The sequence below is a fragment of the Lipophrys pholis genome (assembly GCF_963383615.2).
Source record: "Lipophrys pholis genome assembly, chromosome: 1".
Classification (NCBI taxonomy): Eukaryota; Metazoa; Chordata; class Actinopteri; order Blenniiformes; family Blenniidae; genus Lipophrys; species Lipophrys pholis.
In genome coordinates, this window is record NC_137635.1 from 44,500,653 (window position 1) to 44,517,830 (window position 17,178).

The window sequence follows — 17,178 nt, forward strand, 5'->3', positions numbered from 1 at the left end:
AATGGCGATGATGATAATAAGAAAAAGCTCTGGTTTCAATAACGCTTGAGGGGATTCTTGAGAGGCGGAGTGCTGCTGGAGAATATGGACTGGGAGTCACGTCACTCTGGAGGCGACCATTGTTATTGCCCATCGACTCTTTTACTTTTACTCCCCCCCCCCCCAAAAAAAAAACCCTGCAAATGATCCACATTAGAAAGTCCAGAGTTCCCCCTGTTATACATGGAATTGCTCGCTTTGTATTTTTGCAGTAATAAAGAAGCGAAGCAGGAGAACTCCTGAAGTCGGTGGTCGAGCGGTGTGCTTCCCACGTGTTGGACAATATTCATCTGCATTATATTTATTTGCGTGTTTGTCTTATGAATTCAGTCCTTTATGAAGTGATGATGCCAATTTTTATATTTCTTTCATTATATGCTTTACTGATCATTTTACTCTGGAAGAATAGACTTTTACTGTTTTTATTTTCTCCAGCTGGAAGTATTAAGAAGTTTATTTTCTTAAATAATCAACTTACTCAGGTTTTGAACAGATGTTGAATGAAATACAGAATACCACGTCTGCTGGGGTTTTACTTGTCTTGGTGTCTTTTACTGGTGTAACCCACTCAAGATAATGTTGGCCTGTAACTGTCTGTGTTTCTCTCTTTAGTATTATTGTCACCAAGCCAGCACACACTTGTCCCACTCTGAAATGTTTCCTTGTGCATTCCACCGTCGTCGTGAGCTCAGTAGTGACGGCTAGAACTGGGGGGGGGGGGGGGGGGGGGGGGGGTGGGCGGGGGGGTGAAGCTGCAGAAATCTGACAGCCTGAGAAGTGACAGACCCTCATGAGTCTGAAGAGGATTTTTTTCACCATGACGATTGTTAAATCATCGCGTGGTGGAGGAGAGGAAACGGCCTCATTTCTGTTATTTTCTGTGTGCCGAGAAAGGAAGAGGTACCAACAACCGATATATGGAGGCTTTTTATCTCAGGATGTATATAACGTGACCATGTGCACTGTTTCTGCACACTTTGCCACCAAATAAACTAAATTTAATGTGTGAATAACTGATATGTGAATAAAATGATGATGTATTATACGTTTCCCTCATTTGGCCTTTTTTTTTTTTTAATTTAATTTTAATTCTTTTTACATGTTTGTGTTTATTTTGCCATTCATCTGTTTTTCTAATATACATTTTGAAACATTTCAGGTGTTCTGGGTTCTTCAGCTAAACTTTTGACATCCCTATTTTTCTTTCCACACATCAAACATCAGTGAACAAATGAACTTGTCCATGTTGAACGGAACCTTCTCCTCTTGGACTTCTCTTTATTTGTATTTCATTTCAGAGAGTTGAATCTTTTTTCCCATTGAACTAAGAGTCAAAGATAATCAGCTGTGTAAAAAAAAAAAAAAAAAACAACCCTCAGATTCTAAACATGTATTTGCATATATTTAGCTTCAGGGAGCCACTGCAGAGACGCCATAGAGCCACATGTGGCTCCACAGCTGCTTATTTTAATCTCGTTCCGACTCATGTCACCCTACATCTGGTTTTACACAGTCAGGTACGTGGAATACTGATGAGCCCGCTCATACCAGGATAGCGGATAGATGGAGATGATTTATCTGGCGGAGAAGCTTCTTCCTCCGCTCGACCCTCTCCAGATGAGGTACAAAAGCGAGCTGGCTCTAAATAAATCGTTAAAACTCTTGATTCTCTCCCAGAGGAGTCACGACAACTAAAATCAACAAGTCGCATTCGGTTGCAGCATTCAGATGAGATGTTCTGGTTTTGGATGTCGTCGAGCATCGGGGGTGTAGTGGTTAGCACCGTCGCCGCACAGCAAGAAGACTCAGGTTGGCTGTGTGAGATTTGCATATTTGCAACCCTCAAGTTTCAAACTGCAAACAGCCTAAACACCAGTTTATATTCTCAGCTTGGTGTTCTGATCGTTCACACCTAAACTGAAATCTGCTTTTATGTATCATGAATCTCATTCCTTCATATTTGTTTTTTTTTGGTTTATACTAATTTTGGAAGCAATTTATTTGATAATATCACTTTTATTATTCACCAGTGTTTCAAAAAGATTTAAATCTTTAGTCGGCCAACCTATCCAAAGTAATATCATTTATGAGAGATATTTATGACCTGAGACCTCAGATTCTCAACTGGTGAGTCCCGAGATGTAAATCGGTCCTGGATTCGTTGTCATTGGGTCGTATATGTTTCCTGGGGAGGAAAAGAAATAAGGAAATCAGTTTTGTGTCTATTCACATTATGGCCTGTGATGCAGTTTGACAACCTTACGGTAATTTGACGCCTTAAAAACAGTGGTATCAAACAATCGTACAAGTTTTTATTCAAATTTGCTTTGCCGTGGTCAGTAATTGACAATTCCATCACGTATGCTCCGCGCCACCACCAGGGAAACCTTTAAAGGTTTCAATCCAATCCAATCCAACTTTATTTGTATCAAAAATGTAAAACAACAACCAAGGTTGACCAAAGTGCTTCATGGTTGCTGACCTCAACGATAAAACAGGAGTATAAACGTGTAAACGTTTGGATAAATAAGAAGGTGCCAACCCATTTAACACCTTAAAAAAAACCAATAATCAAATCTTAAAAAAAAAATCCTAAAGGTTATTATGGCACTACTTTATCGGTCTGGCCGACATAAGATGAAATTGCCCCTGACCTCAGTGAGTCTGACATGCAATAGGAAGAGACTCATAGAAGGTCGGGGGAGATGCATTTACTATGAGAACTACATTATATAAAGGACAAAAGAGGAGACAAACCTCAGTGTTTATGATGCACAGAGGTGTAAAAGTATGAAGCGTTCCAAACTGAAAATAAAAAAAGTCAGCAGGTGGAGCTGTTATATGACTGCGTGCTGAAAAATAAATGAATCTCTCCCACTTCTGCTGCGGCGCTTTGATCAGCAACTGTCTTGGTCTTAGCAAAAAAGTCAAAATCTCCCTTATTGAGCGTCACATGTCATCTCTGGGGAGATTTTCTTATTAGGAGAAACACACAAGCTCAGTTCTCCTGTTAAATCCGCTCAGTGTTCATCCAAAGTCTGAGTTCTGCTTTATTGTCTTCAAAACATGTATTTAGGAATTCAGAATACCTAAAACTTCAGAGTTACTCTTCTTTTTGTGGATACATAAGAAGACGTTGTTTGTTTGTTTTTTTCATGTTGGTTGTAGTTGAGTGAGTTTCAAATACTTCTCTGTGTCGTACAACTTTTACTTTTTTTTTCCCCATTTAAAAAAAAATAAAAATAAAAATGTCTCATTGAAAAATTCTGCTTTATGATTTATCAGCTGAAGTGACAAATATTGAGTCTATTTGGAAATACATTTCAGGAGATATCTTGCTATTATCTCCCGTTTGCATTGAAGCGCTGTTGAGTCTGCTGAAAACAAGGCTGAAAGGTAAAAGGGAATATTGTCTTCTACTACATCAGGTTCAAACTACACCCAAATTCATTCCATATAATTGAAAATTTGACTTGCCATTAAGTGGGGATGGTTGAAAGACTGTTTTAGAGTAATAAAATCCACTCAGAAAGCAGGATACAGTGTCATGGAGTCTCTCTAAGCGATCCTGATAATGTTTCCTGTTATAAACATGTACATAAGGTTCTGTCAAGCAGGATAAGATAGTCTCCAGCCAGAAAAGCTGTATGTAGACACACTAACTGTTCTTAATGTGATTCACCAGTTTCTAAAAGTGGGGTGGAGGTGAGGTGGGGTGGGGATTTCTCCCTCCTTGGAAAAACCGTCCATTATCCCCACACTGTGTGTGTAATTTGAGGAAACTCAAAGCATTTTCACGAATTATACACGCAAAATGACCGAGACATTTCCTCTTGAGGAGTTTCTGTGTGTCAAAAGGTTTTCCAGACTGACTTTCTGGAGCTTGACACAGGAAATACATCACCTGACCTGGAGAGATGAATCTGTCCTGAGCGGGGATGGGGGGGGGGGGGGGGGGGGGGGACCTCAAGCCGCCACTTCAGTAAGCCTCATTACTCTTCAAATTACAAATACATCCATTGAACAACTTTGGCCATATTGATATGTGACATCGATCTCCGACAGGATGTATGAAAACGACTGCGAGGTGTCTGCCCCCGGGGGTCCACTTAGTACCGAGTCCAATAACGGTTAGACAGACTCCGGTCTAATGGAGAGGCTTATCAGTGTCCTTCTCTGTCTGTAAACCCCAACTCAACACCCCCACACCGCTTCCTACCTCACCAAGCAGCGCCGCTCACATTATTGCACATATGAGATTAATTTACTCCCCGCAGAACGCGGAGTGATGTTATTACAGGAAAATCAATGTCCCTCTTGTTGTTCTCGGGGGCTGGATGGGGGTGTATGCACATCTGCTCTCATAATACAACTGCTGACCTGGCTGTCGGGGGCGGGGGGGTGGGGGGGACTGGCTCTGTGGGTCAGCTGGGCAGACCGGGAGATGTCCATGTTCACAAAGTCCGGCTCAGAAATCAAGGCGTTAGCTCACCTTAACTTAAAACACACTGTGTGATCAACAACAAGTTCCCACTTTTTTTTTAAACTCTCATTATTTGTACAGTTACAACAGCCCCTCCTGAGTGACCTCTTGAGCCTTTGTAGAGGACGGGTCCACATAAAGGGGGATGGGGTGGGGAGCTGTGTGTGTGTGTGGGGGGGGGGTATGAATAGAGGAAGCCAGCCATTTGCCCACAGCAGAGAGTTTCTTTGTCCCCTGTGATAGGCTGACCATATTTTGATTTGGGACCTGCCCTGGCTTCAAAAGTCTATGCCGCTTATCCAGTTCAGGGTCACAGGGTGCTGGAGCCAATCCCAGCCTACTGTGAGCAAGAGCAGGTTACACCCGCCAGTCTGTCACCGGGCAAACACACATAGGCAGACAACCAGATACACTCACACCTAGGGGCAATTTAGCATCACCAATTGACCTCACATGCATGGAAGAAACTGGAACCCAGAGGAACCGCCCCCGCCCCCCCCCCCCCCCCCCCGCCCCCCCCCCCCCCCCCACACACACACACACAGGGAGAACATGCAAACTCAATACAGAAAGGCCCTGGGTCGAACCCATGACTTTCTCACTGTGAGGCGACAGCACTAACCACTGTGCGGCCTGGACTCAAAAGTGACACTCATAATTACTCAAAGATGCCTTTAATAATAATACTCCTTTCTATGGAAATAGAATTACATTATGAAACAAAATAGCATCTCTCTGTACCCAAAAACACAAATTAAGAGGTTAGTCAACATGCTTTATTGTACCTTTCACGTACGTTAAAAACCTCTGAAATAAAATAAACGACAAACATTTTAGTGGACAAAACATCGAAAAAACCTTGTTCTCAATGTAGAATCCTGGGAACTAAATCACACGTAACAACGGCGTAATATACACGACAACATTTTCAAAGTGAAAACGCGAAACTTTTGTCGCGTTTTGGGTATCTGTTTCCACGACAACGGTGCTCTGAGCCACTGGGAACACAACTTTTTGAAAACGGTTCCACGTGTGTGTAGCTGTATTACAAAAACAAAGCAACAGCACCCACTAGTGGCCCAACATGTCGTTTCCGTGTAAAGGGACATTGTTTTCAAAATGCGAAACGCGAACCTTTTGTGAAACAGAAATGCAAAAAATAATGCGTTTTCACACGAGTCGCTGTTTTTAGAGAGGATGTTTCAACACTCTGTCTTTTATCTCCAGTTTCACCGGCGAGGTAGATAAGATAGGCGGCCGTCATGGCAGTTCCTCCCCAACAAACATCAACCAACATTAACGAAAACAAACTTCACAAAGGTCTAAGTTGAGTACGCTCAAGTCACAATGCTGGAACACTTGTGAATATTTGATTTAAAAGATTAGGAAGTAGAAATAAAGAGCTTGTTTTATGCGTGTGCAAAATGCTCATACTTAGCTCTGTTGATCATCCCACAAATGCATTAAATATGGTATAAACAGGCTTTCTAACAGAATAAGAGGAATAGTAAACTGATATAAATACAGTCACTGGAAACATGTTGTATAAACTGGGCAACTGGGCCTCAGGCAGTGTGGTCGTTTGGGTTTTATCATGGCCTTTCATACGTTTTCTTTAAATGTCATTTGCAGCCAAATGATGCAAATTGTTTTTGGTATTTTGTGTGTGTGTCTTTCCTATATACCTTTTTTTTGGGGGGGGGTTAGGCCCCAGACTCCATCTGTGCCTGATATACTTCTTTAAGAAATCTGTTTATATCACTTTTGTGTCAACACTGGATGTTATATAAATCATTCAGGCAAAATATGTATTTTTTTCACAGTTTTTATTGTTATTTTGAGTGTCTGTACACTTCTAAAAAGGGGGGGGGGGGGGGGGTGTTAAAGGACCCCTGACCCCAAATAGAACATCTCTTTATAATCAGTTTATATTACTTGTGGTATAGTGTGGATGTTTTAATTTCATCGTGGCCCTTAATATGCATTTTTGGGGGGGATAATATTTGCTCTATGTGCATATTTTGTTTAGTTTTCCTGTAATTTTGTGTGTCTCTGATGTAATGTTTGTTTTTTTTTTGGGGGGGGGGGGGGGGTAGGTAATCTGTCCATTACACGCTTTCTATTTTAAAATGTTTCTGAAACTGTAAAGAGCAGCTGCAGTGAGGATCCCGTGTTGGAGCTCCGGGAACGACCTCTAAAAGTCCCCCGCTCGGTGCGGGGCGGCCTGCTGCTGGGCGTCGGTCGGTCCCCGCAGTGTTTTTTTCTCGCTGCTGCCGCTGGAATCAGCTCTCAGACAGACAGACGGACAGACGGACAGACGGGCAGACGGGCAGGCGCACTGACAGAGCAGAGACACCCCCGCATCGCTTCCGTCAGCCGACTGACGTCCCCGCCTCTGATCCGTGTGCAGAGTGACGTCGCGCGGCTGTAGTGGAGCCTCGAGCTGCATCTTGTTGACGCTCCGCCAGGCTTCCAGAGCCGAGCAGACCCCGGGCGAGTGAGGACGACCGACACGCAGCGTCCAGGCAAGTGCTTTTTTCTTTTTTTTCATTTTTTTAAATAACATTTCCCCGTAAAACTGTGGGGCTTTTTAAATTTATTTTTTTTTTTTATAAATGTTTCGACACACCGTGATTTACTATTTCATTATAACGTAGTAACGGACCTCCAGCCTTGAATTCCTGCGTTCCGCCGCAGCCGAGCACGGCGGTCGAAGCTAGCCTACTTTAGCCTGCCGTAGTGTTCTCTCACCGGGGTTAGCCTTCTCCGTCGCCGCCGCTCGTGTCGCCCCCCTCACCCGCTGTAATTCGGGGTGATATCAAGAAGCTTTTGCCGGGCTGTCTGTGGCGGCGGTGGCCGCTGTGAGAGCGGAGTCGGGTCAGACGGATTTACTATCGTTTCTCCGGGGGAGGGGAGGGGGGGGGGGGGGGGGGGGGTTGGAGGTGGTGGTGAAGTTAGCCTGTCCGTGCTCTCCGGGGCTCGGGTAGCCTGCTTCAGACAGCTCCGGTGAAGAGGACCGGGGGGGCTGGGCAGTGGTTGAAGGGAGCTTATCTTTTTACATTTTTATCTTTACATTTTAATCCCTGCGTAGTTACCCCTCCTGCTGAAATGGAATTATTGGAGGGGGGGGGGGGGTGTAGGTGCGTGTGGAGGAGGGAGGGGGTCAGTGAAGCCCCGCCGTGCCCGGACCGAGTCGATGTCCCTTCCCTTCCCTTCCCTTCCTAGTCCCTTCCCCTCGGTTTCCTTCGCTTCTCCTCTCCAGACCAGACTGGAGCGTAGACAGTGAATGTCATTATCAGCACTGTCTGCATACCAGCGCCGAACCAGCGGAGGAGGAGGCGAGGTACAGCCCGCAGACTGCGAGGGGGGGAGGGGGGAGGGGGCGGCGGTTTACGCGGTGTCCTTGCAGCAAAAAATAAATAAAAAATAAATAATGAGGAAAAAAACCCAAGAAAGGATAGAAGTGTGGATGAATTGAGAAATATGTGCAATAGCTACGATCTGCAGCTCGATGGCAAAGCGGAGTCCCCCATCCTCTTCCTCCTCCTCCTCCTGGAAGGTGTCTCCCCGCAGAGCCTCAGTTATTGGCCGATACACATATATGTGTGGCTTTTCCTCCTCTAATGCCATAAAAACAAGCAGGAACATATAAAATCTTGAAGGAGACGGGCTGGAGGTTTTCACTGCAGAACAAGAGAGGTTGGTGCTCAGATCTGCAAAGAATTTCTATTTCTATTTTCTGGCTTGATTGTAAGCATTCCAAGGTAATATTAAAAGATATAAAAAATGTTAAATTAATATAAAAAGTATTTTCCCTTTGAAGTGCTTCAAATCTGATGAATTCTGGTGTCATATTGCAACTGAAGAGGAGACGGACCATCCAATGGAGAAAAAATGAGGGTTTTTTTCTGTGAGAATTCAAGATTAGATTAGACTTTTTTTTTTTTTGAAGAAAAAAAGTAAAGTTTTGAGATTAAAGTCAGATTTATGAGAATTAAGGTCTAAATTTTTTTAAATTAAAGCTGAGGAAAAACTGCCTAAAGATAGATTTCTGAGACATTTTTTTTCTTAATTTGTCAGACCGATTTCTTAGAAAAAGAGTTTAATCTCAGAATTCAGACACTGACCTGATAGAATTTGGAGAAAAAGTACTGACTTCGAATTTACCCAGAAGAAAGTCAGAATATTATATTTCTAGATTTATGAAAAAAGGAATCATTCTGAGTGAGAATTTAGATTAGAATTCCAGGTTTACTGTAGGTTAAGATTTTGAGAAAGAAAGTCAGAATATCTGGGATTCTAATCATCTATATATTGTAGCAGTAGCTAAAATCAAGTATTTAAAAGAAAATCAGGGCGCTTGTGTTGTTTACCTTCTCTCATTGGTAACACCTAAGCGTGTGGGGGGAAATTAATGATAGAGAAAGAGAGTGAGGGAGGGGGAAACACCATTTTCCACAATCTTACACTTCAAGCTGTGAGAGGACAGAAAGAAGGGGGCGACTGCTGTTAACACTTTTATCAATTGTTTTACTCCGACTTGATGGGGTCAGCATGGGGTAAGCGGACCCACGGGGGAAGACGCTGCCACTTTCATTTGCAAAGCGAAATGTTTTTGGACCTATTGTGGGAATTAACAATGTAATAGAAGGGGGTGGCTTCAGGGTTTAGTGTGTGTGTTTGGGGGTGGGGGGGTCCACTTGTGCTTGTCTTGTCTCGTGAGCTAGTTTGACTTGTTAAGATCCTTACAAGTTTTTTTTTTTTTCTCCTTCAAAACCTTTGGAACAAATCTGGATGCAGGTTTCCTCCAATTACTCGGAGCTGCAAATAAGCCCAGTGTTTGTGTGAAGGGAGGTTAATGGCCATTTGGTTCAGTGGCCCATGCTGGAAGCCATTGACCCCTTCAGCCCCCAGCTGGTTCCACATAAAACATTCACTTTCCCTCACGAATGTTTTATTCTCCACAACATTTAATTTTTTACATGAAATGATTCCTCTTTCAAATGACGTACTAAATCAGTTTTTTGTTGTTGTTTTTTTTAGGAAGCGGATCAGAACCTAGAAAACTTCAGTAACCATCATGCACGTGTCCAGTGACCACAAGAGTTGTGCCATTTGAAAATAGTTAAAGTGGGAGAATAAAGACTCTGAGGACTACAAGAAGTTGGTCAAGCGGACAGAAGCGACAATAACCCTGTGTGTAGATATGGCCAGCACTCAGACCAGTTTGAAAACCCCTTTCAAAGACTTGACCTCATTCAAGGGGAACATGAAGCGTCTATACAGGGAGCGGCTGGAGGACGCGCCCATCAAGAAGCGGGTGATGGCTGAAATCAACCTGAAGCGTCGCAGCCTGGACCCCCTCCCCAAAACCCCCAAGGTAAAGAGGGAGCAGATCGAGGACCTACGCCTGGACTCGGATGTGGATCTGGAGGGCCGCGCCGAACTGCATGTGGTGGGCTCTGTTAAAGCCCTGGACTTAAGTCCTGGACTCAAACACACCCTGGCCCAGTTTACTCTCAGCAGCCAGAGCTCCCTCGGAGGCCCCGCCGCCTTCTCAGCCCGCACGGGCCACGAGCACTCCCCCACCGGCCTGCCCCCACTTCCGTCCCCACCCGTCTTGGGGGGAGGCCCTCTCCTGGTCCCATGCGACAGCTCCACCGAACTCACCCACTCTCTGCTGGAAGGAGAGTCCATCTCCTGTTTCGTTGTCGGAGGCGAGAAGCGCCTCTGCCTGCCCCAGGTCCTCAACTCCGTGCTGCGCGATTTCTCGCTCCAGCAGATCAACACGGTGTGCGACGAGCTCTACGTCTACTGCTCGCGCTGCGACGCGGAGCAGCTGCACATCCTCAAGGTGCTGGGCATCCTGCCGTTCAACGCACCTTCCTGTGGCCTCATTACGCTGACGGACGCACAGCGTCTGTGCAATGCTCTGCTGCGCCCCGGAGCGGCCCTGCCCGCCGACCCCAGCGGCAAGCTGTCGGCCCAGGGCCTGCTCAAAGAGAGCGAGGCCAGCTTCCAGGTGGAGCACCAGTGTCTGGGAAAGTGTCAGGGCCTCTTTGTGCCCCAGTTTTACACCCAACCTGAGGCGCACTGCATCCAGTGCGTCGAGTGCCAGTTGCTCTTCTCGCCACAGAAGTTTGTCATGCATTCACACAAGTCCCCTGATAAGAGGACCTGCCACTGGGGCTTTGACTCAGCCAAATGGCCCTGCTACCTGCAGCTCGCCAGGAAGTACCAGGGAACCCCCGAGGAGCCCAAACTCAAGCAGCTGCTAGATGAGGTCAAAGAAAAGTTCCATTACCAGTTAAAGAGATCACTGGACAAAGTAAGTTCACCTCTACTTGTATCCTAGACTGTTAGCATGCAAAAAGTCACGTCAACTGTCATTGAGAAGCTGATCAGAATTTATTTGTGTTGGATGTAACCTGTTGAGAGAGGTTGGTCCTTCTTCTCTTCTGAAATGGTCTGGTCAGAAGCTTTCTTGGGCTACTGGTGTTTTCTTAAACCAGCGTTGACCTGGTGCTTATGGGACAGGTGGTGACATCTGCTTACCCAGGTCTGATGGGTGGAGGTCAGGCCAGCTGGCCACAGATGAAGAGGAAGTGCATCATTTGTCCCTCTGAGGTCATGTAGAGGTCAGAGGGAATGTCACAGAACAAAAGGCTGCGAATGGAGGCTCACTAAAAGACGGAAACTGTAGGGTTTTGAATTGCCATTAAATAATTTTTAGCCAGATTGAGTTTGAGAATACATTCTGCACAAACTTCCACGTTTTGAAAAGAAAATGGATAACACAAGGCAAGGGAAATTTCTCTATAGAGCACCATTCAATCACAGGGCAATTCACAGTACTTTACAAAGAAATAAAAGTAATGTAATATAATATGATGTGATATAATAACAAAACATTCTGTAGCTGGTCAGAGGCAATTAAATGAGCCCTGTGAAGATTGCTTAGCAACTAAGGTGCTTTTTTGAATAAGAAAGTCTAGATTTAGTACAAGCCACAGCTCCAGTGCTGGAACATGGATGGTGTCTGTGACCATTTTACCTCCAGGAGAAACTGCAATTGGAAATGCCTCATTGAATTATTGTTAGTTATCACTGAAGGCCAGAGTGCTTTTTCAAAGACTATGGGTTTTTGCTGATTCTTTTGATTCTTGCTGTGTGGGGGGGAAAAAGAAAAGTCATGTCAATGCAATATTGAAGTGACAAGGGCAGCTATTGGAAAGTCGACACGTTAGAATCTTTCCCTGCCATAAACTGCTTCAAGTCCCCTGACCTCCTTCTTAAACGTGATGCGTCGCTCTCACAGGGTTGTTGTCTGGGTGAAGGTTGTGGTTCTGTCTGTTTGGTGTGGTCTCTTTGTAAAGCAGGTTGTTTGTTTAAAAGAAACAAAAAAAAAAGGAAATAAACACAGTACTCATCAGCCATGCTGGCTGCCTCTCAACTCTTGTTTGTCACTGTCTATAAGGAGGGAGCTGTGTCCTACACACACACAGCTGTTTCTCTCTGTGAGATAGGGACATAATTTCCTCAGTCTGGTTCACTCGGTGTGTGATTGTACCGGAAATACCGTCTGCTGTCTCGTCTCGCGTCCTGACCGCATTCCTGTCCCGCCTCTTCCCTCTGTCCTCTTTTTCCTCTGCCTCACTTGTTTCGGGGCTTGGAAGAGCTTTTTTTTCCCTTAAAGACACACACACACACACACACACACACACACACACACACACACACACACACACACACACACACACACACACACACACACACACACACACACACACGGAGGAATCGCTTCCAGATATGTATAATGTCTAGGTAGAAGATGAGTTCCTCAGCCTTTTGCTGTGCATACTGTATTTTTTTGTGTGTTTTTTTTGTTTATGTGTGTGGGTAATGAGCCGCTAACTGGAGGCTAGTATGACACATCTTTCGTCTCTCTCTGTCTCACACCTTGCCAGGCTCTCTGGAGCCTCTGTCTCACCACGGTTTCAGGTGCTGTCTCCTCTCTCCGCCGGGTGATTTCACAGCGCTGGTTTTTTTCCATTCAGTTATTGTTTCTCTTTCATCTCGGCAAAAAGCGGTGATGACATCTGACCCCTCTCTGCCATTTGTGGAGGTTTTGACTTCACGAGTTTGGAATTATAGTTTGCATTGACAGGTTTGGCCTTAATTGGAACTAAGGCTGAACAATGTCAGTTTAATGTTTTCCAGTATCGATACGTCACTTGTGATGAATAAATGTAGTTGATGTTGATGTCTTTGTGCTTTCTCTTATTGGATGATTTTTACCAACAGCATTTTATCGTCTTCAATCACCTCATTGATTTTGCGTAGGCCTGTTGTCACCAAATATGACGCAATGTTGAAATAATGAAGTGGTTATTGATCAGTTTTCAACATAATCTAAGGATTTTAGGCTCCACCTGATTGACCAAATGTATTGACGTGCAGAGAATGAACACACACTTCTTTGAGAAAAGAGAACACAGTAACACCACAACTCGGAAGAATATTACTTCCTGTGGGCTTTGAGCATCGTGTGGTCACAGTGAACTTGACCAGCAATGATGCACCAGGCAGGAATTATGGTTGGACGACAGGAAGCGTAGCATGAGCTGCAACAATCGGAAGTGGTCTGTTTTTGTGTTTCTAGAAAGCTGCCACTTTGTTTAGACTGCAGCACTGGAGGTGAAGCTTGAATTGAATTTACAGTGCACACTGCAGCGGTATCAACTGATGGACATTTTTCATTTTTGGTTATGAATGGCCTCATTAATGAAAACTCATTGGAAGTCTACATATAGCAAAGATTGATTTTCAGAATCTGCTATGGAAACAAATTGCATAATGACCCATAAATAACAACGGTTTGTTTTGAAGTATAAATGGATGAGTACATTATAAAATAATTCTATTGTACATTAATCTGAACACCTTGGTATTTCCAATGGAAAATAATGACTTTTCTTGTTGGCTAAACAACAGTAGTTCCCTTGCAATAAAGTAGCTCGCTTTCACTTCTTCTTCATTCATCACTTGCCTCAGGTTTCAGTGTTGTCAAAAGTCCCCTACTCGTGATGCTCAATACATATAAAGCAGGGACTGCTCATGGAAAATGAATCTAATGTTGTATTTGTAGTTTTCACATTATGAGTGGGCCGGATTGGACCCTCTGATGCAATAGTTTTGGCCTTTGGGCCGTATGTTTGACACCCCTGGTGTATAGGAAGCAGATGATCCTGGCATTAAAAGAGGATGCCAGCTCACCGGCCTCCTTCAGAGCGGATACGCAGGCGTGTGAAAGGTTGGCGGTCAGCACACGAGGTGAACTCGTGCTGTCCTCCCTCACTCGGCCTGTACAAATCATTTCTCTGTTTTTGTTTTTTTTAATCTCTTCCACGAAAACGCTTGTTTTGCCTGAACAGGAAGTGAAGCAGACGGACGTGTCTCTCACCTTGAACATCCTACAGTGTCTGATCTCCCACCACAGCGCTGGCTCCGTGACTCACTCTTTCCACATCCCAGTGGATGTCGATGAAAGGCGGGCCATGCAGCCCACTAGTTCTTCACGTGCTCTTTTAGAAAGATGGCTCGCCTCGCCTTGTTGATGTAACCCCTGAACACGGACCCCCGCCCCACCAGGTCTTTATTTACACACAGTGTCAATGTGCACATTTACAAGCGGGCTAAAATTTTTATTTTTTTACCAGAGCGCTCTGGGCCCTGTGAGAAGAGAGTAGACACAAACAAGGGGAGCCTTCTGGATGTTTTTTTTTTTCTCTCCCCCCTCCACTTTCTCCAATGGCTACTAGCCCCATATCCTGTGAGGAGGGTTTGGTTTGAGAAGGGGCAGTTAAAAAGTCCAGGTCTTGCTCTCCATAAACGGTGCTTTGTGCCTGGAGGCAGTGCTGCCCTGTCTGCTGATCCCCGCTGTGTAAATAGAGTTTGCTAGACAGACGCCACCAACAGACGGTGGCCAGCTGAAGCAAGCCTCATCACAAGAGTTACTTTTAGTATTCTGTAGACAATGACTTCATTCTGCCTTGCGGGGCTGTGACAGATGCTCATACTTGAGACAGAGACGTTAGGTGTTGCAACTTTTGCTACATAGGGGTTTTTTTTTTCTTTGTTTCATTTTGACAAGACAAAAAATAAATCTGGATTTAATGACCATCCCCGCCTCCTTGTGAAACTGCAGTGCGAGTCATCCAGCAGGTTTAGCTATGCTCGTTGTAACAACACATTTGAGTGCAGCCGAAAACCCCAAGTTTGGAGCGATACACGTTTCCAGTTGATGTACACAAGTTTTTTCAGCTTTGTGGTGTTCGGTGTTTGTTTGCCCAATCATAAAAAGTATACCAAACTGAGACAACCTGTGATGGTTTAGGCTTGTGTTTCCGAAACGCCCCGATCTCCGTCTCTGTGAACAGGAAAAACGCAGGTTCTCTGAACAGGCAGTACTACGCAGTCAAATGCAGTCATCATTTTTCATCACGTGCTCGATAGCACTAACAATGGAAGCCTCCAGAGAGTTTACAAAAAAAAACACACACAACTAACTAAAGGCCGAGCATGCAAACTGCATGCAAACAGAGTTTTTTGCACTCTTGTATTTATGGTGCGCTCTTAAAAGGTTCCTCTCTAAACATGAAAGTTTTCGATACTGTTTCCAGAAGATTGTCCTTGTGCAAGCCGGGCCTGACCCTTGTTGGCCTCAGCAGTGAACATAGCACAGCCATGTGTGGGTTGTTTCGTTGCATTGCGTTGGCCCAGAGTCAGAAGAGTCAGACAGAGCGAACAGCCCTCCTCTGTCTGTCTCTCCCTGGCTGGGTCTGACACAGTGGCTGCGGTACAGACGGCAGACAGCTGCATCTCTCTCACTTCCTCTATTTGCTATTTGGAAAGCAGTGACTTCATTACCACAGAGCAGTGCAGCTGCACTCTCTGGCTGTCTGCTCGCTCTATCCGTCTGCCTGTCACTCATTCTTCTGGATTGCATCTAATTGGATTTTGGCGGGTGAGCTAATCATTCGCTGTGCTGCGCTGACTTCTTCATTTGTCTACCTCTCTAGCTCCATTGTACCTCTTCATTCAGCAGCTCCTCCAGGGTTCATGCCCTCTGGAGTCTCAACTTCAAAAATCTTTCTAACCCACTTCTGCTATTATATGCATGTATGTGCAAACAGTCCTCCCCCACCTCGCCGTCAGCCCCAGGCACGATCAGCCAACAGTAACAAAGTAAGCAGCCAAATGACCCGATAAGTTGATCGTTACATAACCAATAAGACCACTTGTGTGCATCTGATGCGGGCAGGAAGAAAGGCCAGTGGTTATTGATTGGGTCTCCGACCTTGATGGATGTGGCGAGTTGCCGGGTGACACATACTTTCAATAAAAAAGGAAGCAAAAGCAGAAGACTCAGTTTCAGGGGCCGGAGCCGACATTTCAAAAGTTCCTGTCTAGGCTCAGACGTCTCCCGAGTTAACCTCACCTCTGTAACGCAGACAGGCGGGAGTAGTCTCAAGCAAACATAAAGAGGGTGCCTGTGGTCACAACTCGTCCACTTCTTTAGGAAGCACTGAACAAAATTGGAAGGGAAAAAAAGGGTTTTCAGGTTAAGAGCAGTGCAGAAACGTCTGAATTAAAAATCCAAATATATTTGAATAAAAGATATCATAATCATTATGAATAAAAGAATGTCAGTTCAATCAAAATGTATATGAAAAAGTTCAAATAGCATAACATTTTAGATTGATTGCTCGAAGTTCAAAAAATATATTTAATTGTTAGCTTTTAAATTACTGTAAGCGCCCAAAACTTTGAACGGTTTCACGAAACTCATCTAAATAAAATTGATTAACCAACACATGTGCATCTTGTTTGAGTTTTCTTTCTTTAGCCTAGTAATTTTTCATTGGGTTGGAGTAATTGGTTGCCAGGAACTTCAGACTCAGTCCTTTGAAATTAAAACAAACTCTCCAGATGTCTGCCTTCTTCCATAATTTTAACTTCTTCGCTAACTTAAGCGAATGCGAGACAGGCTTTACAGTGTTTTAACGATGATTTGGATTTGAGATTGTTGTGCCATTGAAGTTGTAGCTGCTCCACACTTTGGCTGTCTTCCATGAAGCAGGCCTTGTCCACTGTGATTATGTAGTCACAGGGCAGGTCTTGGGCCCCAGCTCGCCTTTCCCCACATTGAAAATTAACCTCTCTGAGTCCTGAGCTGAACCACAAATCTACTCTGTAACGGCCCTCTTGGCTGGCCAATCACACGTCCGCTAGCTTGCATATCCCCCTGCCTGTACTCTCATTTTTGCCCCCACCTCACCGGAACCCAAGACACCCATGCACATATCTCTGCATCTGCTTGTGCATTTTCCAAACAACAATTATCTACTTATGCTGAATACACAGCCGCTTCTTTGAACACTGGCCCAGAGCAACCTACAGTCGAACACACTATGGCTGTGCTTCTGTGGGAGACTGTCCATGGCCTCTGTTCACAACAGGCTGTGCCTTGGCCAGTGTTTGCTGCCTGTTGTAAAGGGCTAAATGGGGCCCCGCGAGGTGGGAGGAGCCAAGCCGAGGGGCCTCTGGTATGTCACAGCCAGGTCAGTGCCAGCATCGCAGCTCTGTAACAGCCC

At 44.8% G+C, this 17,178-nt stretch overlaps 1 protein-coding gene across 1 annotated transcript in view; it reads left to right on the plus strand.

The window, feature by feature from the left end:
* The first annotated feature begins 9,590 nt into the window (after nt 1–9,590).
* skila (SKI-like proto-oncogene a) overlaps nt 9,591–17,178 on the plus strand; it is a 36,642-nt gene continuing 29,054 nt past the window's right edge. Inside the window, exon 1 of the mRNA XM_080458979.1 lies at nt 9,591–10,850. Within this exon, the coding sequence (XP_080315105.1) occupies nt 9,729–10,850 (1,122 nt within the window). The 5' untranslated portion in view covers nt 9,591–9,728. The remainder of the gene's footprint in view (nt 10,851–17,178) is intronic.